We start from the raw sequence: 24,110 nt of genomic DNA, 5'->3' as shown, positions 1-24,110 counted from the left end.
ATATATAGCTTTTTAAGATGACTGTAAAATGACTGCTTAATCTAACAGTGTGCTGTTGAGCAAGTTGCATAATCTCCCTGGGGCTCCCTCCCTTCCACCCCCATTCCACCTGGAAACTCCCACATACCCCTCAAAGTTTAAGTTATAACCCACTTCCTCTAGGAAGCTTCCCTGAACCCTCAGACTGTGTTCTGTGCTTCCCTCTAGCACAGTTTATCTTCATTGTGTCTCTCCCCTGTTAAACTGCATTCCTGGAGACAAGGTTTGCATTGGCCTTTTCAGCACTTTATCCCAAGAACCTAAGCTCAGCACCTAGAATAGCAGGCTATCAGAGGTTATTAGTTAAACAAATACACCTGTGAAATGAAGGGAGTAGAATATATGATTTTTGAAATCCCTCCCAGCATGTTTGGAAATAGAAAGAAAAGTCCCATGCAAGTTACTGTGCTATAACATGTCCAGTAAGTTACACTGGACTGCCAGTTTTAGTTTTCAATTCTATCTCATCCATCCTCAGTTCTGTCACTTAGTAAGCCCCTTACTCTGACATTTGTGCCATCAACCAAAAAGTTCTCCTGTCTCTAATGAAGTCCAGTATTCCACAGTCTGTTCCCTGGAACTTTGTTGCCAGTATTTCCGTTTATTTAAAAAAAATGCATACAACAGGGAAAATTTGACCAATTATGGCATAGTCTCAACCCGGCACCCATTCCTTCCCCCTTCTCTTTACCTTTGGTAAGGGAGAAGAGGAATTTTGTAAGCGGGAGGCCACAAAGAGTAGACAATTGTTCAAAGAAAATTTGCTCAATCTCTAAGTGCAACCAGTAGCTTCTGCAGGAGATGTTTCCTTGTTTGAAAAGTGGAAGACACTAGTTCAAAAGGCAGGGGGAGTTATTAAAATGGCATAGTGTTTCCAACTCTCTCAGTGAATTACCATAATAAGGAATAAAACAAGTGAAACATATTGATGCTATGTCTTTTAAAGTACAGATAATCATTATTACCAGGCTCACCTAAAGCTCACTTAAAAAACTTTTTCCTAGGATTGCTTTAACACACAAGTAACTGAGGACAAATGGACACATTTGAAAAATTCCTGAAAGTCTGCACTGTCAGGGTCTCCTGCACACCATTTCTTGCCTAACCGGCAATTTCTAGCTCTGACTTAGGCCAGAATAAGGCACATTAACCCACGGCCTCCACTTCTTCTCAGTACAGGGGCAAGTGAATCAAAGCTACACTAGAAGCTGGTATTGGCAGAACCTTTGATTTACCCCCATGAGGTTCTGTTTTGTTTTTTGTTTTGTTTTGTTTTGTTTTTTAAAGATTTATTTATTTATTTGACAGACAGAGATCACAAGTAGACAGAGAGGCGGGCAGAGAGGGGAGGAAGCAGGGGCTCGATCCCAGGACCCTGGGACCATGACCAGAGCTGAAGGCAGAGGTTTTAACCCACTGAGCCACCCAGCTGCCCCCATGAGGTTTTAAAAAACTTTTATTGGAGTTTTCCAATAAAAGGAACTGGTAAGTGATTTTAAAATCCTTTTCCCCCCAAAACACTCCCTTTATGAAACTAGTTTCAATTAATGACATCAAGGCGGTTGGTTTCTGAGGGATTCACTGAAGATTCAGAAAGAACTAAAGAAGACTTTGTGTTTTCTTGTTATTTCTAGCAACCTGAACAGAAAGAAAATGTAGGCACTAGGTGAAGTAGATAAACTCCTTTCCTAGAAGAAGGGCCACACATTCCTTGCTAAACTGAGAGCAGTCATTTGCTCTCCAGAGCAGTGCCATGTAGCACTATTCTGAGTCAGCTTTATTGCCACCATTCATCCTATCTCTCCCTTTCAAAAACATGGGTTTTTAATCTTAATTATATCATCCCATAATTTTCAAGCACTTAAAACTCAAACTTAGTATCCTCAAAAGTGCTTTTCCCTCTCCTTAAAAGTAACAGAGATCCATCAAAAATTTAAACAAATGAAAACCTGGCCCAATTTCACCCTTTTAAGAGGAAAAAAGTTATTAAAAATCCTTTTCTCTTTATATACCTGATTTGGGGGCACCTGGCTAGTATAGTCAGTTAAGTGTCTGACCCTTCGTTTTGGACAGGTCATGGTCTCAGGATCCTGAGGGAGATCGAGCCCCAGGTTGGGCTCCGCACTCAGCCCAGAGTCTGCTTGAGATCCTTTCTCTTGCTCCCAGTCACTCCTGTTTGTGCTCTCTCTCTCTCTAAAATTAATAAATAAATCTTCAAAAAAAAATGATTTGCAGAAACTCAAAATGGAGATTTCTAACTACTACTAAAAATTAATTGAAAAATTTCATTCCCTTTGATAGTATAAAAACATCAGAATCGATAATAAAACATTTTAAAATGTATGATACAGTTACAGACTGTATAATCTTTTTCTGCAAAAAACTAACCAAATATATGAAACTTTTTCATATTTAAAAAATCATAAATGTAAAAGCACATGCTTTACTTATTTACAAAGACATGTCCACAGAACCTGTAAGTTCCCAGATGAAGTCTTGATTTTCAAATGCTTTTATTCCTAGACAACATTCATACTATCACAAGGATATAATATAATGCAATTTAATTATTAAAATATGCTTTGTTACATAAGGATAGTAACATCTAGGAGATGCTTACCATATGCCAGATATATATTTAAGTGATTTACATATATAATTCATTTGTTCTTAAAATAACTTGAGAAGGTAGATACTATAATCAACCCTCCTTTAAAGATCAGGACCATGAAGTACAAAGAGACTAAGGGAGCCAGGTTCCCAGCTGGGCAGCCTGGCTCCACAATCCGTGCTCTGAGCTGCTACCCCAGACAGCCTCTAATTAGGTATAGTATTTATTGGATTATAAAGAATGCAAAAATTTATGCCAAAACAGAAAAAAAAAATCAATAGCAACAGGAAAACAGAACTGTATCTAACTCTTATATTTTCTAAAAAAAGAAATAAACCAAACTGGCCACATAGTGGGAAGAAATGACAAATAGGTGTAAAAAATTAGTAACTTAACATGGATCAAGTCCATTACACAACTATATATTATCCATCTACTATAGGCACACTAATATGTTGGCTACTCTTGGGACTCCCACTTACTATAAAGGTACAATCTTTGTGTATTGGGGGTTTACAATCTAACTGGAAGATAAATTGCAATAAGTTCTAGAAGATCAAAGCATACAGCTCTTTTTAAAGTCAACATTTCAAAAAATGAGAGGATGGTTGGGTGCAGTGTATGGAAGGGGCACAGAGGTCATGGCAAGGGCTAAAGTGCCTTCTTCAGTCGTCTGGAAGCATATTCAAAGCCACATAAAATTATGTCATCTAGATCTGCTGGGAAGGTGAAGACAAGGCCAACTATTATTAACTCCACTGGAAAAATGAAGCTGTGAGGTTGATGAAAATGGTAATGATTATCCTCATCAACTCGAAACTAACAGCAAAGATATGCACACTTCCACAAATGGCCATTTGGTTCCAAGCAGAAAGAAAAGGGAAGATAAACTTAGAATAAGCAAGGAGTCTCTTAAACCTGAGACTTTCCAAACAAAATAAGAGAACATTCAATTCAATAAACATTGGCATTGGTGTTTAGCAGAAGAGGAGACTTCGTGTATCACAAAATACATATTGTTGAAATATATAAAGGTTTTACAATTTCCACTGAAGGGCAATGTTTGCGGACTAGAAATGCCAGTAGAGGTAGCTTGTGCTTAATTTGCTGACAGCCTTTAAAATAAGTCTTGAACAATAAAATCCCAATTTAATGTGATTTGGAATCTTACATACTTAGAGAGAATGGATGAGAATTTTTAAAAGGTAGAACCACTCTTAGTTTTTCACAGGAAAGATATCAAATAAGGCTGAGACTTTATTATCTCAATCAAATTAGAAATCAAACACCACACTGCCTTTAGAATTTGGGACAGTAGTTAATGAAGGATTCAATTAAATTGTGTTCCTAATAAGCACATATATATTCCATGCAGAGGGATGTGGAATAGAGTCTTTTGTTCCTATTTTCCACTCACTGCTACAACCCCAAAAATGAAATAGAAATAAAACAGAATTAGATAAAATAATGATGATCACTCATATATGTTATTAGCCTCATTAGCAATGAAATAATTAGCAACTATAATCCAAGGATATTATCCACATTTGTTTTATAAATTTGATATACTTTTCTATAAGCTTTGAGGCATTCACCATTTTTACAACAGGAAGGATTTATTACATATATATTGGGTGCTTAATACTAAGTAAAGTTATTTTATATTCTTTGTGAGGCTCACAAATTAAAGAACTTGCAAAAGTAACATGGTATGTACAAGGGGAAAAAACCCTGAAATTAAAAATTTAATTTCCTTGAAATTTCCCAATTTAGGTTACTTTTAGAAATATATGTTATTGATATAACTGAGATGCTACAAGTATTTTCATTTAAAATGCTATAATCAGAGAATGCTGAGAAACTGTTATCACCATACTTTCTCCGTCAAGTTTATTTCATTCCTTGAATTCTTCAGCATATATTTATATTTATATAATGCATTCAGCAAGGACTTTCTGAATAACCAGTATGGAATCCACCTGTGTGCAGATACTGGGAGGAATAATCCTACAGGGAAGAATGGGAAATAAATCTGGGTTCATAGTATATATAGAGCTACTTGCTGAAGTTCTCAAGTGCAAAGAGCTTCATCCTACAGTATGCAGGCTACACAGTAACACTGGTGAATGTAATGAAAAGAAAAACTGGTATTAGATATTTGAATCTGGGAAAACATCTTAAACATTAGCGATGGGAGAACTACAGTACTATTTAAATAACAGCAAAGTTGGGGTGTCTGGGTGGCTCAGTGGGTTAAGCCTCTGCCTTTGACTCAGGTCATGATCTCAGGGTCCTGGGATCAAGCCCCGCATCAGGCTCTCTGCTCAGTGGGGAGCCTGCTTTCCTGCCTCTCTCTCTGCCTCTCTACCTACTTGTGGTCTCTGTCTGTCAAATAAATAAATAAATAAAATCTTTAAATAACAGCAAAGTTGAGGTGCAATCTGCCTTAGGGAAACCTCATGAGGTGATCCTTCCTTACTTTGTACATGTTTCTAAATATATTATTCCTCACTTGGTAAAACAATTATTTGTTTAAAAGTCTGCCCCATGCCCCAGTCTGTGAGGTTTTTAAGTAGAAGGAATAGCTCATTCATCTTAGTACTCTCCAGAATACAACTTAGTACCAGGTATCCATGAGATACTGAGTAAATGTTCGTTACATGCAGGTCATACAACAAAGGATGAAACGTCTTCTGAGACATAGAGTGAAGAAAGAGATTTTGAAGCCAGTTACACAGAAGTGAAATAGTGTCTACTGTAAGTCTAGCCTCAACCTGGCACACAGAAGTTGTTTATTAAGTTTTTCTTATAGGAATGAATGTGTGTATGAATAATAAATGAATTAATGAGGTGATTGGTACACTGAAGGATTAAATATATTAAGAGATAATAGGTGAAGTCTGAACTTGGGAAAGCACTAAAAAGTAATAAGCTAGAGGGAGAAAAGTATTCAGTGATAGGCTCAGAAGAGGAATAGTTAAAAGAAAAAAAAAAACAAGAAAACAGAGTGTCATAAACAATAATAATGTGTTACATTTCCAAAGCACTTTCACGTTACTTCATTTTAATTCTGACAACAGTCCTGAAAGGTAAGGGGAGAAGGTTTTATTATGCTTGTTTTTTTTATAGAGGAAGAAGCTGAGGCTCAGAAAGGTTAAGTGACTTAGAGAGAGCATTTCAAATAGAAAGAAATATTTAACATTGTCAAATGCAGAAAATAGAATGAGGACTGAGAAAATGTCATGGAGTTTGGCATGCAGTTCATAGAAGCCTGTGCAAAGTGAGGTTGGGAAGGAGGGAAGAGGGGGGTGGAAAGGCAGGTCAACAGTTTAAGAAAGGTGTTATAGATAAATATATTAAATCACATAGTATCACATGTGTGATGCTCACAATAGTGTTGCACATAAATCGCATCACACAGGTATCAAGATGGAATAAGATTTAAGGTAGAAGAGGGAGACATGAAGAGTTTCTCTTCTTACCTAATGGACAACTTGCTTCCTATAAACTGATTTTCACTATAGCTAATATGTGTGTCCATATGAAAAGCTGCTGACTTTGAAATTTAAACAAAAATTTTAAATGCCATTTGGGTAAATGCCATTGGGTAATCTTCTTGGTGAAATTCTAACAATTACTGATTCCCTTCCTCCCTTTCATGTTTTCCATTCAAAAAACAGTACTGAAAACTACTAGAGGGAAAGAGAGGCATGAATGCTATTTCAGCTTCCAGCTCTTCCAGCACCCCTCTTGCTTGGAAAGTAGCTTCTTATTAATGCAAACATTGAAAGGCCCTGGAAAAGCAAATAATTCTATTTAGCGATAATTTTTCAAGCATCTGTTATTTCAAGACAAGAGGAGAAGGGAAAAAGAGGAAAGTGCAGGACCGTTTTTCCTTGACTTGTCTAGATGTATATGGGTAGGACATGTGAAACCCTGCAAGAAACATGCACAAGTAGAATACATAAATACATTCTGGAATGACTTTGTCAAATAAACATGACTAGATCAAACTTTCTTGAATTTCATATTTTAAATACTAAGTTAAATCTTTCACTTTTCACGCACATGGGCCTAAGTTTTGCGAAAGCTGTTTTATATGATCTGAGTCACATCTACTTAGGTTTATTTAGGAAAAAATACATTTTTCTTAATATTAGAGATGTCAGTTGTGAAACATAAATTTAGATGGGTAAGCTAAATTAGTCCTTGATAAGTGAATCATCAACAGGTGATTTAATTGCTAGTTAAATATGATTCAACTTTTTACTCAGTTTCTGGTGATGTGCCGAGTAATAAGAACATTATGATTTTTTAGATGATAGAATGCAATTTATGTATTTTTCTTTTTTTTTTCCTTCCTGAACCCAGTTAATGAATAAACAAACTACACTGTGACTGTGTCTACATATCACATAAACATCTAGATGAAAAGTGACAAATTCAGGCCATCATCCAGCTATTTGAAAACATTTATCTTGATGACATTAAACATCTGGATGTTTCCAAATATCAAGATGTTTGATGTCCTGCAGATAAAATATCCTGATGACTGGTTGAATTTTTTACTTATCTATTGGATAAAAATGCACATTTGCATTTTTCAGACACAGATTATAATTTTATTTTAGACACAAAATGTAATTTTAGTACAGATATAGTAGGGAGTCATAGAAATTGTCAGGTCTCAATTTTTTTCATTATTATTCACAGTGAATCTCTGACTTGGAGAAATGCCTTTTATTTTCCGTTCAGTAAATAAAAGAGTTAATCACCATTTCAACAATGTGTATTAAAAGGTAAAGAATTTGCAAAATGAAGATGCATAAATACTTAAGCTTTCATCTACAGTCACCCACAAAAACACTGAGTGTGGTGAAAATACACTACACCGTCCTTAATTGATTAACTTATTATTCAGTTGGAATATTACGTAAGACATTTCCCTTTCTTATTATCCTTTTTTAAAAAGCATTTTGTTCTTCCATAGCATGTCCATTTATGCCATCCAGATGAAATGAGAGGAGTTCAAACTTTCTAATTTGATTATTTTGATTTTTCCAGTGATGATCTGGCATAAGCATAGCAGTATACCTGAATTCTATTTTTGCCTATTCATTAGGTCTTAATTTGTCTGAATCATTGGTGATTGGCTGTTATAACTTCTCTGTCACATTTTCTTTTCTTTTCTTTTTTTTTTTTTAAAGATTTTATTTATTTGACAGAGAACACAAGTAGGCAGAGAAGCAGGCAGAGAGAGAGGAGGAAGCAGGCTCCCCGCTGAGCAGAGAGCCTGATGCGGGGCTCCATCCCAGGACACTGGGATCATGACCTAAGCCAAAGGCAGAGGCTTTAACCCACGGAGCCACCCAGGCGTGCTCTCTGTCACATTTTCTTACTCAATGTCTAATTGAAGAAAAAGCCACTCTTAGAGGAAACAGGTGAACGTTACCGCAAAATAGAATATGTATTTTGATTATCAGTTTACGAGAAAGATGAATGTTATTTTCAATTCCCACCACTTTAAAAATAATTCTGTATAAGCATTAAATGCCTTTTAAATAAAGATTGCTTGGATTTCATACTAGAAGAAGAAAATGAATGTTAAAGTGAAAAACAATTCCCTGAAAACTGGAAACTATTATGGCACTAAAATAACAGACAATTGCCTAACATATTTCAGCTCCTGACACTCTACCTGTAGGATCACTCAGAACTGAACCAAAGGCACTGATGACCACATCGGCTTTCAGAGTGACTATCTCATCTTCATGTTCATGCCAGTCTCCAGCTTCATCTTGCTCTGTTCGAACAAACTGCATGGCGACAATTCTCCCTTCTTTCAATATAACCTTCCGTGGAGACAGAAAAGGCAAGAATTCACACCTTTTTTCCTTAGCAAGTTCCACCTAAAACAAAACAGAACAGAGAAAAACTTGAAAACGTTTCTTCTGCATTGAATGTTTGGTTTTTAATTCAATTATGCACGCTATAGCTAATGACAGTTAAATCAACATGAAGCCTTTTCTTTCATCAAACCTGAGGTTCAGTTATCAGCTATTTACATTTTGCAAATCACTGACTCAGGGGAGTCCTCCATCAATTGGAGTTGTCACATGGAAGTTTAAAGAGCATGGCATCACAAGCTATTTCTCAAGTTCTCAGGACTGCCTGCTCTATGGTTGGTGGCATGTAAGGTTTTGGCTCTAGCAGCCCGGTTTTCTATATGCTTTCACTTCTGTAGTTTACGTTCTTTTTTAAATCATGCTATGTATGAAAATAGATACTTCTGATTATTAACGGGTTGCATTAGCTAAACTGGAAATAAGTTAATAAAGTGGATGAGCCAATCTTGGCAAGTACGTGATTAAAATAGTAGGTAGGAAAAAAGAAGACTGAGAAACTGTGGAATCAAGAAATAAATAACACTTAATCTTACTTTCATAAAAAGGCAAATGAGAAATTGAAGAAAGAGAAACAAGCATGTTCTTGACAAATTCCCAGTTCTTCCACATCTATTACCTCATACGTGGAACACCCTCGTTTTCGTTTCTATTCTCATAATGGGATGCCTATCAAGATAGAATGTTAATATTTACATATCTATTCATTTTTCCATTTACTGTTTTTTGGGGAATCCAGGCCTTTGTCAATATAACCCTATGTAGTATGTTGAGTAGTTTTTTCCAAAAAAAAGTACTACCGGAGAGGCTAAGGTGGGTATCAAGTCTCATTCTTTCCCTCCCTCATCTTAGTAGGACCCCTGACAAGTGAGGTTGAGAAGGTCATATGTGTAAGGCTCCAAACCAGGAGTTGTCTGGGCAATATCAAGATGGAAAAACTGAGTCATAAATTGACCTGCTCAATCTTGTGATCAAGCCATAAACCCACCTCTCAACACTCTGTCCATAATTAGTGGTTCCAAACTTTGGCATGCATCAGAATCACCTAGAGGGCTTCTTAAAACAGATTGCATGGACCCACCCTCAGAAATTCTAGTTCTATAGGATTGGATAAGGCATGAGGATCTGCATTTCTAACAAATTCTTATGTGATGGCATGCTTTGGTTTAGAAATGACAATTTGTGAACCACTGTCTTACCAGACTATAGCTGACTAGCTCTGAACTTGGTTGGTCTACACCACGCATTCTCAATGACAGTAATATCATCCATAAGGGAGCAAAAACTGATTCTTAAGGAAGGAAAGAATCTTTGATGTCATAATAATTTGTGACACCCTGCCCCATAAGAGCAGTAGTACATGAACAGATACACAGGATATCGGGAGTATTAAAATTACAGTATGTTTGTGTGTGGGGGGGGGAGGTGGTTAACTAGGAAAAAAAGTTTAAAAAGGTTCCCTAGAGGGATAATTTAAAAAAACAAAAACAAAAACAAGGGGCACCTGGGCAGCTCAGTTGGTTAAGAGTCTGTCTTCAGCTCAGGTCATGATCCCAGGATTCTGGGATTGAACCCCAAGTCAGGCTCCCTGCTAGGCAGGGGAGTCTTCTTCTCCTTCTGACCCCTTGTGCTCTCTCTTTCTGTCTCAAATAAATAAAATCTTTAAAAAAAACGGAGGAACAATGGTCATGACTATATATTGGCATGAAACTATTCAGTCTATGTCTTACTTAAGGTATGTTTTGAATATTGGCCTTAAAGCCTTAAAATTTGGAAAACTAAGAAATTACTGATATAAAAAATACTAGATATTGGTATGTCATGGGTAGTAAGTATACAAAACAACAGATCTCAAAATTGTTTACACAGGAAAATTAGGGGTAAGTGGAATTGAATCAGGTTTGAAACCTGCTTCCGCTGCTTAGTTGAGATAGTCTCTAAATAAATCTCTCTGATCTTCAGGCTCCTTATACATAAAATGGGTATAATGCCTAATTAGTTGGTATGTGGTGTTACTTAAAGCAATTTAGAAATGTAAAGCACCTAAAGCAGAACTAAAGCAGAACTTAACATATGGAAGGTGCAAGTAAGTAAGTATTATTTACTTGTAGTTGCAATTCTCTGAATTCATTTCTCTTCTCAATCATGCTTCAAACTATTCAATACCACTTAGCACTGGGATTATGCTTCTAATAGAAAGGTGGCCCAAGAGCAACATTAAGAAAAAGAAAAGGCCAAAGAACTTTAGACGCCTTTGTAATTTTCCACAAGATAAAATGTATGATTTGTAGGAGGCAAACTGTTCCTTGAACAGTTCTAATTACAAACTAAATATGGCTCCATACATAAGATATGTTTCTGTATCACTTCTGTCACATTTGCGTTGCCTTACCTAGCGCCTTGTAACTCATCAATATAAACCAGTGTATTGTGTTTCAAAAATGTCAAGTGATGCTAAATTTTAATGATAATGCCAAACTTGATTGAATAACAATGACAAATGTTTATGGTTTGAATAAATCAATACATGATGCATATTTATAATAGTACTCTTTCCTGTGAAGGGCAGAAAAAAAATCCTGAGCTATGCTGCACATATTGGGAGAATGTCTGAGACTGATTTAGGGTCTACTTTGTCCTGTTTTACTTTTTGCTCTATTAGTACTTAGATAGTATCTACTACTCTGCGCTGATAATCTCATATATGTTTTTGGCAAATTTGGCATTGAATTAAAACCAAATTGGGTACTGCAAGAAAATCAAACCTTTTAAAGTAATGATTATCAATGATCTAATGCTTGAACATGCTTTAGTTGTATTCTTACTTTTGAGGGCCTAAAAACTACATGCCATTATGAACATGAAGAAAATGAATTTTATTATTTCCTCAGTTCACATCATAATTTTCCATATGCACTAGGTAGCTTGTATTTGTGCCAACTATGTGATAGTGCACAGAAACTGAGAGGGTGAACAGTGGCTCCCACAAAGATTACTCTGAAATTCTACTTTTGAAACTCAGTATGTTCTATACTACCTAAAACATGTTAGACTAGGCGATTGGGCAGCAGACATAAATCATACCACTTCTTGCTATTTTGCTATTAAGTAGCTATTTTTCATTTAATGCAAGAGATGGAAAAACTTTTAAGGGAAAGATAGGAAGATATCACTTTAACATATGTATTTACTTGGAAAGTATTGATATTGTATTGGGAAAAGGAGAGCTGAGATGATAAGATTTTTTTTTTTGAGATGATAAGATTTATCTCAGTCAACAAGGAAATATTAGGAAAATGAGAATTCAACATAAGTAAAGTCATGTGTCAAATGAAATATCCTTTGAGTTATTTGTGGACAACAGAGGAATTTACTTTTACTATTCAAGAAATCTAACAAGACAAAAATAACAATAATGGATACTTACATAGCAGTCATTTTCTTTCTTTCTTCTTCTTCTTTTTTTTTTTTTTTTTTTTTTTTTTGAGAGAGAGAGAAGTCAGGGGAGGGGCAGAGAGAGAGAGAGAGAAAATCTAAAGCAGGCTCCGTGCCTAGCGAGGAGCCCGACAGGGGGTTGATCTCAGGACTCTGAGATCATGACCTGAGCCACAAATCGAGAGTCGAGGCTTAACGGACCAAGCCACCCAGGAGCCACAATAGCAGGTATTCTTTTAACTGCTTTACATATGGCTCATTTTAACTTTCAGACAGAACACATATTATGATACTTAGATATTAGTTATTTTTTTTTTAATATTAAGATTTAAACTAACATTTTCTCCTTATTGTGGGTCAAAAAGCTATCATGACTTACAGCTTTGGCACCCAACCTCAGGCATTGTGCTGCCTGCTGTCCTCACAACTAATCCCACATGGGACAAAGCACTATTTCCTTGCTTAGAAGAGAAACTGATGCTCAGAGAAACCAAAGATATATTAAGGGATGACAAAGCTTAGCTAAAATCCTGATATGGCTAAACAAAAATCCTGGGTGATATTCATTAATGTCCAAAGAGAGGAACTCTATATATTTGAAAGAATGAGACTTCATCTGGTACTAGTTAGGGAATCTCAAAACAAGGTTAATTAGACTAGGAAAGGATGTAGTCTGAGGCAAATTAAAGGTCAAGGGGTTAGCGTGATAAAGGCTGCCCTCAGAGCACCTGGGGGGCTCAATGGGTTAAGCCTCTGCCTTCAGCTCAGGTCCTGGTCTCAGGGCCCAGCACTGGGCTCTCTGCTCAGCAGGGAGCCTGCTTCCCCCTCTCTCTCTGCCTGCCTCTCTGCCCACTTGTGCTCACTCTCTCTGTCAAATAAATAAATAAAATCTTAAAAAAAAAAAAAAAAAAAAAAAAAGGCTGCCCTCAGTGGGAAGAAGAGATTCAAGCTTCCTATTCTAAGTTCAGAAGTACAGTAAAATCATGAAATACAGGAACCAAGTGATAGACTTATGGACTCATAGTTTATAAAGTGGAAAATTGAGACATTGAATATATAATCTCAAGATACAAAAGTGAAAAATAAAAATAAAATTTAAATAAATATACTTGTTAGACAGTAAATTCCTTCACAAAACCCTTTAAATACAGAAAGAATATCTTATTTAATTTGCAATCCCCAGGGTTGAGGAGTGACATTCAAATATTTAACAAATGATGAATATAAGCCAATGAATGGTCAAAAAGATGTCTGGCAAATCAGCATATACTCTAGCCAATATGCCACATGAAAGGACATCAAGTGAATTTTAGCCCTATCAAAATGACTAGCACACAGTAGACTCTGAATAACATTTTGTTTACCAAGATGAATGACTAATATGAAAACCCAAGGGCATTCAAGTTAATGAAAGGACAATCAACTAGTAGTATATGGAGTCAATGACTACTAAATACACATCGCAAAGCACGTTAACACTGGGCATGCAAAGGACATGCTACCTGACCACAGCATCCTATGTTGTGAGGTTGAAATACGAAGTAAGTGATGTTCTTTCTCAGCTGTCAGTTACACTGCCATGACAAATTGATGGGCCAGACTGACCAGCCGTCTAACCTCATGCAGTGGGTCTTAATATTTTACTGTTTAATGAGCCTTCTGTTCACAGATGTCAGTGTTAGTGCTTTTTAATATCTAATGTTTGTTAATGACCACTAATAATCAGCAACTCTGTAGTTTTGGTACATGAACATTTCTGTTCATGGCACACATATTTATTTGTTTGTTTGATGGTGCGTGTTCTCATGAGGGACAAGTGGTACATCAAGCAAACATACAAACCTCTTGTCCTTATCTTCACCAATAATTACCCAAGGGAATGAAGGAGAAACATCTATAAGGTTCTATTTTGGAGGCTCAATAAACCAAGTTGTTACTTTCTTTTCATACCATATAAGGAAAGTAAGAAAAACCTTCTTAGCTTTGATTTTATCTCCATATTCAGGGAAGATATGTGGTTGATGCTGAGTGAAATAAAAATAGAGTGCTATTGCATGCAGTAATGATGATCATTTTAATGATTAACTTTATGTAATGTGATGATTTGGTCTGATTAATATTACAGGCATCATACTGTGGAAATTATGAAACAACTTAATTTACTATAATTAAAAGCATGATGTCAACTCATTTTTAGATTGCATATAGGCAAAGTAAGCATAGGTTATAAACTATAATGAGAACTCAAACCCAGCATACATTAAATTCTAATATACAAAGTTTGAGAAATAATATGAAGAAACAATATTCTTTGTAAAGATTACCCTTAAATAGCTAGGTATTTAACAACTTATCAATTCTGTATGAACATGAGGAACTCAGAGATAGGATTTCAAATTAAAGTTGTTTGGTAGTCTGTTTTGGTCAGTGATAATCCTGAAAAATATTAGCTTTTACTTCATCACTGCTAAATTATTGCATATTCCACAAACATTCATAACCACACAATAAGAGTTCCACTCATCTATAAATTTACCAAAGATTTATTAAGACCTTTGTGTAAAAAAAAAAAAAAATGGTGCTAGGTGCTATAGCTAATAAAACATTCCCTGCTTTCAAAACTTTCACAGAGGCAGGCAAATCAGCAATCATATTCAGTGTGGTAACACATATAAACACAGTGTACACAAATGGCATATAAAAAGGCATTCTGCCCAGCAGCAGTGCAGGTCAAGAAAGGGAAGCCTGGAAAAGGTACTATCTGAACTATCCTTGAAGGATGAGTAGGAAGTAATTACTGGAAAGGAATTAGTTACTGGGAAATTATAGTATACAATAGATTATTTCCCTTAGGTGAGGAAAGATGTAGGAAGGTAAAGAAGTTTATTTCAACAAAGAAAGAAGGAAAGACACCTGGTTAAATCCCCTTGTAAACATGCTATTGGGAAACAAATTATCAATCAGCATTCAAAAGTAGGAGAGCCCTTATCTGTGGCATGCTTTTAGCAAGATATACCTGCTAGTCTAGGATAGCTATGGTAAAAACAAAACAAAACAAGAAAACCTGGGAACTGGACTTATTGGGTAAGGATCTCTTTAAGAGTATATAAACTATGCAACTGAGTATATACTGGAGATATTTTATAATTGAATCAGCTTCCTTTTGTGTAAGTGATGAGACTACTGATGTTATTTAGGGACCCCCAAATTAATCTGGGTTAAAGTACATCTTGATACACCAAGGTGGGACCTGAGAAACCATGCTGGTGGTCCTGCACCTCTCCTTATTTACCCTATACTTCATGTTTATTTATATACCTGAACTTGTTAAGAAAGCTTGATGCAGGTTCTCTCAGTATGAGTCTGATCTCATGATCCAGTCTTCTGGTGAATCTGGTTACTAAGGAGATGAAGAAAACTCAAGAAAGAGGCAGTGAATTCTGCCTACCCACTCTAGATCTCATCTTCCTTAATTTACTAAATAGTTCTTAACCTATTTTGTACTTTTTAGTCTGTACAGACTCACAGACAGTGGGAAAAGCAGAACAATTCTGATACGTTTACTAATTTCTAGACTATTTAAGCTAATTCTGCGGTTATTTTTTTCTTTAGCAAAAAAAGTTTGCTGAGACCACAAGTTGAGGTTCCTTTTAGTATGTACTATGATATTATAGGCTTTGGGTTTTTTTTTTTCCACCTTAAGCTCATTATTTTGTATATATGGATGTATGTATGTATGTAGTCATTATTTTTCACTGTTCCAAGATTCATTGTTTATGAACCACACCCAGCGCTCTATGCAATACATGCCCTCCTTAATATTCACCATCAGGCTCACCCATCCCCCTACCCCCTGCCCTTCAAAACCCTCAGTTTGTTTCTGAGAGTCCACAGTCTCTCATGCTTCACTTCCCCCTCCAATTTACCCCAATTCATTTTTCTTTCCTTCTCCTAATATCCTCCATGTTATTCCTTATGCTTCACAAGTAAGTGAAGCCATATGATAATTGACTTTCTCTGCTTGACTTATTTCACTCAGCATAATATCCTCCAGTCCCATCCATGTTGATACAAAAGTTGGGTATTCATCATTTCTGTTGGTGGTGTAATTATCCATTGTATATATAGACCATATCTTCTTTATCCATTTGTCTATCGAAGAGCATTTTGGATTTTTCTACAGTTTGGCGATTGTGGACATTGCTGCTATGAATATTGGGGTACAGATGGCCCTTCTTTTCATTAAATCTGTATCTTTGAGGGTAAATACCCAATAGTGCAATTACAGGGTCATAGAGAAGCTCTATTTTTAATTTTTTGAGGAACCTCCACACTGTTTTCCGAAGTGGCTGTACCCATTTGCATTCTCACCAACAGTGTATGAGGGTTCCCCTTTCTCCACATCTTCTCCAACACTTGTTGTTTCCTCTCCTATTAATTTTGGCCATTCTAACTGATGTAAGGTGGTATCTCAATGTGGTTTTGATTTGAATCTTCCTGATGGCTAATGACAGTGAACGTTTTTCCATGTGTCTGTTAGCCATTTGTATGTCTTCTTTGGAGAAGTGTCTGTTCATGTCTTCTGCCCATTTTCTGACATGATTATCTGTTTTTGGGGTGTTGAGTTTAAGGAGTTCTTTATAGATCCTGGATATCAGCCCTTTGTCTGTAGTATCGTTTGTGAATATCTTCTCCCATTCCGTGGGCTGCCTCTTTGTTTTGTTGACTGTTTCCTTTGCTGTGCAGAAGCTTTTGATCTTGATGAAGTCCCAAAGTTCATTTCTGCTTTTGTTTCCTTTGCTTTTGGAGACATATCTTGAAAGAAGTTCCTGTGGCCAATGCCAAAGAAGTTACTATGTTTTCCTCTAGGGTTGTGATAGATTCCTGCCTCATACTGATGTCTTTTATCCATTTTAAATTTATCTTTGTGTATGGTGTAAGAGAATGGTTGAATTTCATTCTTCTATACACAGTTGTCCACGTTTCCCAGCACCATTTATTGAAGAGACTGTCTTTTTTCCACTGGATACTTTTTCCTGCTTTGTTGAAGATTATTTGACCATAAAGTTGGTCATAAAGTTGGATTCATATCTGGGTTTTCTATTCTGTTCCACTGGTCTATGTGTCTGTTTTTGTGCCAGTACCATGCTGTCTTGGTGATCACAGCTTTGTAGTAAAGCTTGAAATCAGGCAACGTGATGCCCCAGTTCTGTTTTTCTTTTTCAGTATTTCCTTAGCAATGCAGGGTCTCTTCTGGTTCCATACAAATTTTAAGATTGTTTGCTCCAGCTTTTTGAAAAATGCCGGTGGAATTTTGATTGGAATGGCACTGAAAGTATAGATTACTCTAGACAGTACAGACATTTTAACAATGTTTATTCTTCTGATCCATGAGCATAGAATGGTCTTCCATCTTTTTGTGTCTTCTTCAATTTCTTTCATGAGTGTTCTGTAGTTCTTCGAGTACAGATCCTTTACCTCTTTGGTTAGGTTTATTCCCAGGTATCTTATGGTTCTTGGTGCTACAGCAAATGGAATCGATTCTCTAATTTCTTTTTCTATATTTTCACTGTTAGTGTATAAGAAAGCAACTGATTTCTGTGCATTGATTTTGTATCCTGCCACATTACTGAATTGTTGTATGAGTTCTAGTAGTTTGGGGGTGGAGTCTTTTGGGTTTTCCATATAAAGTATCATGTCACCTGCAAAGAGAGAGAATTTGACTTCTTCTTTGCCAGTTTGAATACATTTTATTTCTTTTTGTTGTCTGATTGTTGTTGCTAGGACTTCTAATACTATGTTGAACAAGAGTGGTAAGAGTGGGCATCCTTGTCGTGTTCCTGATCTCAAAGGGAAGGCTGTCAGCTTTTCCCCATTGAGGATGATATTTGCTGTGGGTTTTTCATAGACAGATTTTATGAAATTGAGGAATATTTCCTCTTTCCCTATACTTTGAAGAGTTTTAATCAGGAACGGATGCTATATCTTGTCAGATGCTTTTTCTGCATCAATTGAGAGGACCATGTGGTTCTTCTCTCTTCTCTTATTGATTTGTTCTATCACACTGATTGATTTGTGAATGTTGAACCACCCTTGCATCCCGTGGATAAATCCCATCTGGTCATGGTGGATAATCTTTTTAATGTACTGTTGGATCCTATTAGCTAGGATCTTATTGAGAATCATCTTGGCATCCATATTCATCAGGGATATGGGTCTGAAATTCTCCTTTTTGATGGGGTCTTTGCCTGATTTGTGGATCAGGGTAGTGCTTGTCATAGAAAGAGTCTGGAAGTTTTTCTTCTGCTTCAATTTTTTGCAACAGCTTCAGGAGAATAGGTATTATTTCTTCTTTGAATGTTTGGTAGAATTCCCCAGGGAATCCGTCAGGTCCTGGACTCTTATTTTTTGGGAGATTTTTGATCACTGCTTCAATCTCATTACTAGATATTGGTCTATTCAGGTTGTCTATTTCAGTCTTGGAAGTTTATAGGTTACCAGGAATGCATCCATTTCTTCTAGGTTGGTTAACTTATTGGCATATAACTGTTGATAATAATTTCTGATGATTGTTTATATTTCCTTTCATTCTCCCTTTCATTCATAATCTCATTAATTTGGGTTCTTTTTCTTTTCTTTTGGATTAGTTTGAACAGTGGTTTATTGATTTTATTAATTCTTTCAAAGAACCAGCTTCTAGAAATAAGGATGTCACTGGCAACATGATGTCAATAAAAACTTGTTTTTCAATAATCACTCTCAATGTGAATGGCCCAAATACTCCCATAAAATGGCACAGGGTTGCAGACTGGATAAAACGACAGGAGCCAACTAAATGCTGTGTACAAGAGACACATTTTGAACCTACAGATACATCTAAAGTGAAGGGATGGAGAACCATCTTTCATGCTAGTGGGTCTCAAAAGAAAGCTAGGGTATCAATTCTCATATCAGATAGATTAGATTTTAAGCTAAAGACCGTAGTCAGAGATACAGAAGGATACTACACCATTCTTAAAGGGTCTATCCACCAAGGATACTACACCATTCTTAAAGGGTCTATCCACCAAGAAGGTCTAACAAGTTGCTGCCCAACTTGGCAGCAGCCAACTACATAAGCCAACTGTTAAACAAAATAAAGAGTCATATTGATATGAATACATTAATTGTAGGGGATCTTAACACACCACCCTCAGTAATAGACAGATCAGCTAAGCAGAAGATCAACAAAGAAACAAGAGCTTTGAATGACACATTGGACCACATGGACCTCATAGATATATACAGAACATTTCACCCTAAAACAAGAGAATACTGGTTCTTCTCAAGGGCCCAAGGAACTTTCTCCTGAATAGATCACATACTGGGTCACAGATCAGGGCTCAACTGATACCAAAAGACTGAGACTATTCCCTGCATATTTTCAGACCTCAATGTTTTGAAACTGGAACTCAGTTTGGAAGGAATTCAAACAATTGGAAGCTAAACACCATCCTGCTCAAGAATGTTTGGATCAGCCAGGAAATCAAAGAAGAACTTAAACAATTCATGGAAACCAATGAGAATGAAGACACATCAGTCCAAAATCTATGTGATACAGCAAAGGCAGTCCTAAGGGGGATACATAGCCATTCAAGCCTCACTCAAAAAAACTGAAAAATCCCGAATACACTAACTCTTTTTACACCTTAAAGAACTGGAAAATCAACAACAAATTAAGTCAACCCCATGCACAAGAAGGAAAATAATTAAGATTAGAGCAGAGATCAATGAGTTAGAAACTAGAGATACAGTAGAATACTTAAGCTTTTAAAATTTAAGAATCCTGAGCAGAAAGAAATATTTTTCCACGTAAGAGTTGTACAACACAGTGGATACAGCTGCCCCTTAACTATTTTATTGTGATACTACTGAGCTGCAAAAACCAGAAACACAATTCATGGGATAATTTAGGGGCTTAAATGCTTTTGCACAGGCATCACAAAATACATTTTTTTCTAACAAGAAGAATGCATTTTTGTTTTATTTTTTAAAAATTTTATTTGTTAGAGAGAAGGGGGGAGAGAGAGAGAATATGAGAAAGCATGAGGGGGCAGAGGGGCAGAAGGAGAAGTTGATTCCCTGCTGAGCAGGGAGCCTGACTCAGGGCTGGATCCCAGGACCCCAAGATTATGACCTGAGCCCAAGGCAGATGCTTAACTGACTGAGCCACCCAGGTGCCCCAAGAAGAGTCTATTTTTAAATATTACTCATGATTGACAAAATTTTCTTAAATCTGACTAGCTCTTACATTTCTCATCTTAGATTTTCCTGCAGTCAAGCATTCCCGGGTGCTATCAGAGTATCTCACAAAATTTTCTTCTGCATAACTTTGCAGGATCTTCTTCAATCTTGAAATCCCTCTTTATATAAATCTGTTCAAACAAGGATGCTCTCTTATTTCTAATCCTGAGTCTATAAATGTTTATTAATCTTTTGCCTTTTATATTATTGGTTATAGTTTCTTTCTCTCTTTTTTAAAAATTCTGTAGCTATCTTTTAAAACACTGAAGACCAGGAATGATGATTTTTATTCAATCTACTTTTAAATGTTAATATTAATATTAATTAATTAATATTAATATAATATAATGTTAATGTTAATATTGTAACGTGGTATATTTTAAAGCTTGAAAAATAATTACTTATTTAAAAGTTATCAGTAGTAATTTTGAGGTGTATGTATGTGTACATGTATAAATTATATATTTTGAGTATTTCATTTTCATGTAAAGTCTTCCTATAGGCTTTCAATGCCCAGAAAATACTATTCCACACAATTCACTTATTTAATGCTTTGGATCAAACATCATTCTATACTTTGAATCAGATATAAGTTGAATGAACCAATCCATCTGAAGGAGTTGCATTCTAATATGTGAGGTGAGTATAAAGTAATAACTCCCCTATGTGACAAGTGCTACTATACAGGAAGCATAAAGAGCTATAAGATCTCACAGGAGGGAAAGGTTAATTAGGAGGAAACTAAGGAAGCTGTCGAAGAAAAAAATGACATTTGGAGCAGGCCTTGAAGGATGAATTCACCTTTTTAAAAGAAAAAGAAATGATTAAATGATTTAAAAATGATAATTATTTGTTTTTATATTAATTCATGTATGTTTTCTTTTTATCTCCTGGATTTTGTACCTGACCAACATGCATATTTTTAAAGTTATGCAAATTACTTTTTAATATTTTGAATGTATAAGACAAGAAAAGAAGACACTGAAAAACTGAGAGGACTATTACTAATGGGAGAAGGCCCTCTAGCTTTCACATAAACATTAATAAAGTAATAACACACTGCCATGTAATAAAGCCTGATAGTGACTTAATAACAACATAAATGTTCACTGATAATGAATTTATGTTTACATATGTATCGACACACATCTAGATATGTATGCATATAAATAGATACATATATACATATAGATCATAAATGATTATTAAACCTTTTTAAAAGATATGTAGTTTTCTGCTCTATAGTTATTCCTCATCAACATAATGTAGTTACCATCCTCCCCCAGGAATTATTTTTTGTAAATTTTATTTATTCATTTGACAGAGAGAGAGAGCGCGCGCCCCGTGCACAAGCAGGGGTAGGGGCAGAGGGAGAAGCAGATGTCCCCTTAAGCAGGGAGTCTGACACGGGACTCGATTCCAGGGCCCTGAGATCATGACCTCAGCTGAAGACGGATGCTTAACCATCTGAGCCACCCAGGCACCTCCCTCCTCTAGGAATTACTGAAGTATATAACCTTAGGTGAGCATGGGCTTTTGTTGGCTCCTGGACTATTTACAGGTTTTTGTTTGTTTGTTTGTTTGTTTTGGGTCCTACTCGCCATCTGAATTACTGCATTCAGGGTAGAATTCTGACAACTTCAGCTGTCAGTTTCTTTGATATCATGTCTTGAATGCAGCAGATTTTACCTACCAATAGACTGGGGATACATTAACTGCAACTTGTTTCAAGAGTAGTATTTCTAGATAGGGCCAAGTTTTTCAGTACAGAGTTGCTGTCATTCTCTGAGGAGACACAGACCTCCTGTCCAGATTCCACATTCACATATCTTTCTCTCAGTGTTCAAAATACAGAATTTGGGGCATATAAAAAGCTTTCAGAACCATATAATTACAGCAGTAATTTTATAGATGGGCATTCTCAGATTAGGGTATATAACCTAGAACCAACTTCTCAACCAACGTTTAGTTAAAAGCTTTTCAACTGTTCCATTTCACTTTCTCATGTGACACTGAATTTTCATACTTTTCAAAAATGGAAACATGCACAGATTCATGGAACATCATTCCCATGCCATCATTAAAGTATTCAAGGTATATTTAATATCTTAGTACCAGGGGAGCCCCTAGCTGCCACCAATTAACTCTGTATGCTGAGGGCAATTGTGTGTGTTTATTTATTTGTTTATGTGCAGGTATCTTCATATTGCCAATCATGCTAACAGATTCTGATTACTTTCTGTGAAGAATACCAACTTAAATGATGTGCAGGTGCCAAATGTTGAAGAGCTCCTATAAGCATCAACCTTAGTAAGTAAAATTAAATCTGTCAGCATATAGAGGTTATTTTCTAAAAACAGTCCCAGGTTCATATTTCTTATAATTAAATAAAAACTAGAAAGCATTACTTACTGGTAAGAAAATGAATGTTTAGCCAGAAAGATGTAGGTAATGAAAGTATCAATGGATGTAGCTCAAAGATCATTTGTTTGCTTGTTTTTTTAGATTTTATTTATTTGAGAGTGAGAGAAAGCGAGAGAGAATGAGAGAGAGAGGGCTTGAGCAGGGGAGGGGCAGAGGGAGAGGGAGAAGCAGACTCTCCACTGAGCAGGGAGCCCGACTTGGGCCTTGATCCCAGGACCCTGGCATCATGACCTGAGCTGAAGGCAGACGCTTAACCGGCTGAGCCACCCAGGCACCCCCTTAAACATAATTTGATATAAATGTCTGAGAGGAGGCCTACAGATTGGCCACATAGAGATCTATTATGGGGTATGCTATACAGTATCAGGAGTCAACAAAAAGGCACATTCTTTCACATGAAAATCTATTATTTCAAAAAAAAAAGAAAAGAAGATGTATTATTTCAGCATTGCAGTAACAAAAATTTTTGACTAACCGAACTAGGCAATCTGATGCTGTTATTTTTATTATTAAAATAGTAAAGTAGCATCAATTATCAAAATAGCTGACCCTCTGAATAGCTCAAATATGGGGAAACAGACACATCAAAGGTAAATCAGTTAATATTTTGGCAAATGAATGGGGGAAGCCAAAGGGCACTGGAGAGTGGCCTAGAGAGCCCATTTAAACCACGGCAGAATTAAAGATCGATCATATTTTTGCTGATATTGGGAAATTAAATACGTGAATAACAGATTCTTAAAGTTTGTGGGTGAGATGGTATGTTAAAATAATTTTGTACCACATTCTTCTCAGTAATAATTAATAAGAACTACAAAGTCCTTCCCCAACCTTATCTTTTAAATTTATCTACTCAAGCAGGTCTGTTGAGTCCTGACCTTCACGCCTCCTTTTAGGGATTCCCGACTGCCTAAAGCATTCTTGCAGTTCTATCTGATCTGTCAACAGCTTTTAATACCAGCATTTTGGGGGATTCTGTTATCCTGTGAAATTTAATCTCACCTATTTAAGCTTGCAGAAAGTACTGGAGGGAATTATTAACAGATTTCCCCTCATCTTCTTAGAGGCTAGTGCTGAGTGATTGGCTGGTTTCCCTGAGGACCCGCAGCTGAGAAGCGCTAGTTTGTCAGTAGCATCCTATTTAGCATGTGTGTGAGGCCACCAGGGAGACTTTCAGACATTTGGAATCAGAATTACATCAATATGCTGATGATGCCTCAATATCTTCGTTTCATCAAACCTGTATCCCGTAGCATTAATGCTTTCTTAACTAAGATGGAAAGTGCCCCCGAACAGCATACTGCTTACAGCTCTAATTAGACAGCTGGAAACAACACTGCTGGTACGTAAGAGCAGTGGATCAGCAGTCTTGGCATCACCAGGAAACCTGTTAAAAATGCAAATTCTCGGGCCCC

General features: G+C 36.3%; 1 protein-coding gene across 1 annotated transcript in view; it reads right to left on the bottom strand.

Annotated features, from left to right (window-relative positions):
- DPYD (dihydropyrimidine dehydrogenase) overlaps positions 1 to 24,110 on the bottom strand; it is an 842,461-nt gene that overhangs the window by 449,659 nt on the left and 368,692 nt on the right. Inside the window, exon 11 of the mRNA XM_080800117.1 lies at positions 8,349 to 8,559. Coding sequence (XP_080656243.1) covers positions 8,349 to 8,559 — 211 coding nt within the window. The remainder of the gene's footprint in view (positions 1 to 8,348; positions 8,560 to 24,110) is intronic.

Source organism: Martes martes (assembly GCF_963455335.1).
Source record: "Martes martes genome assembly, chromosome: 4".
Classification (NCBI taxonomy): domain Eukaryota; kingdom Metazoa; phylum Chordata; class Mammalia; order Carnivora; family Mustelidae; genus Martes; species Martes martes.
Note: the sequence above shows the minus strand (reverse complement) of the source record. Positions and strands in the feature narration are given on the sequence as shown.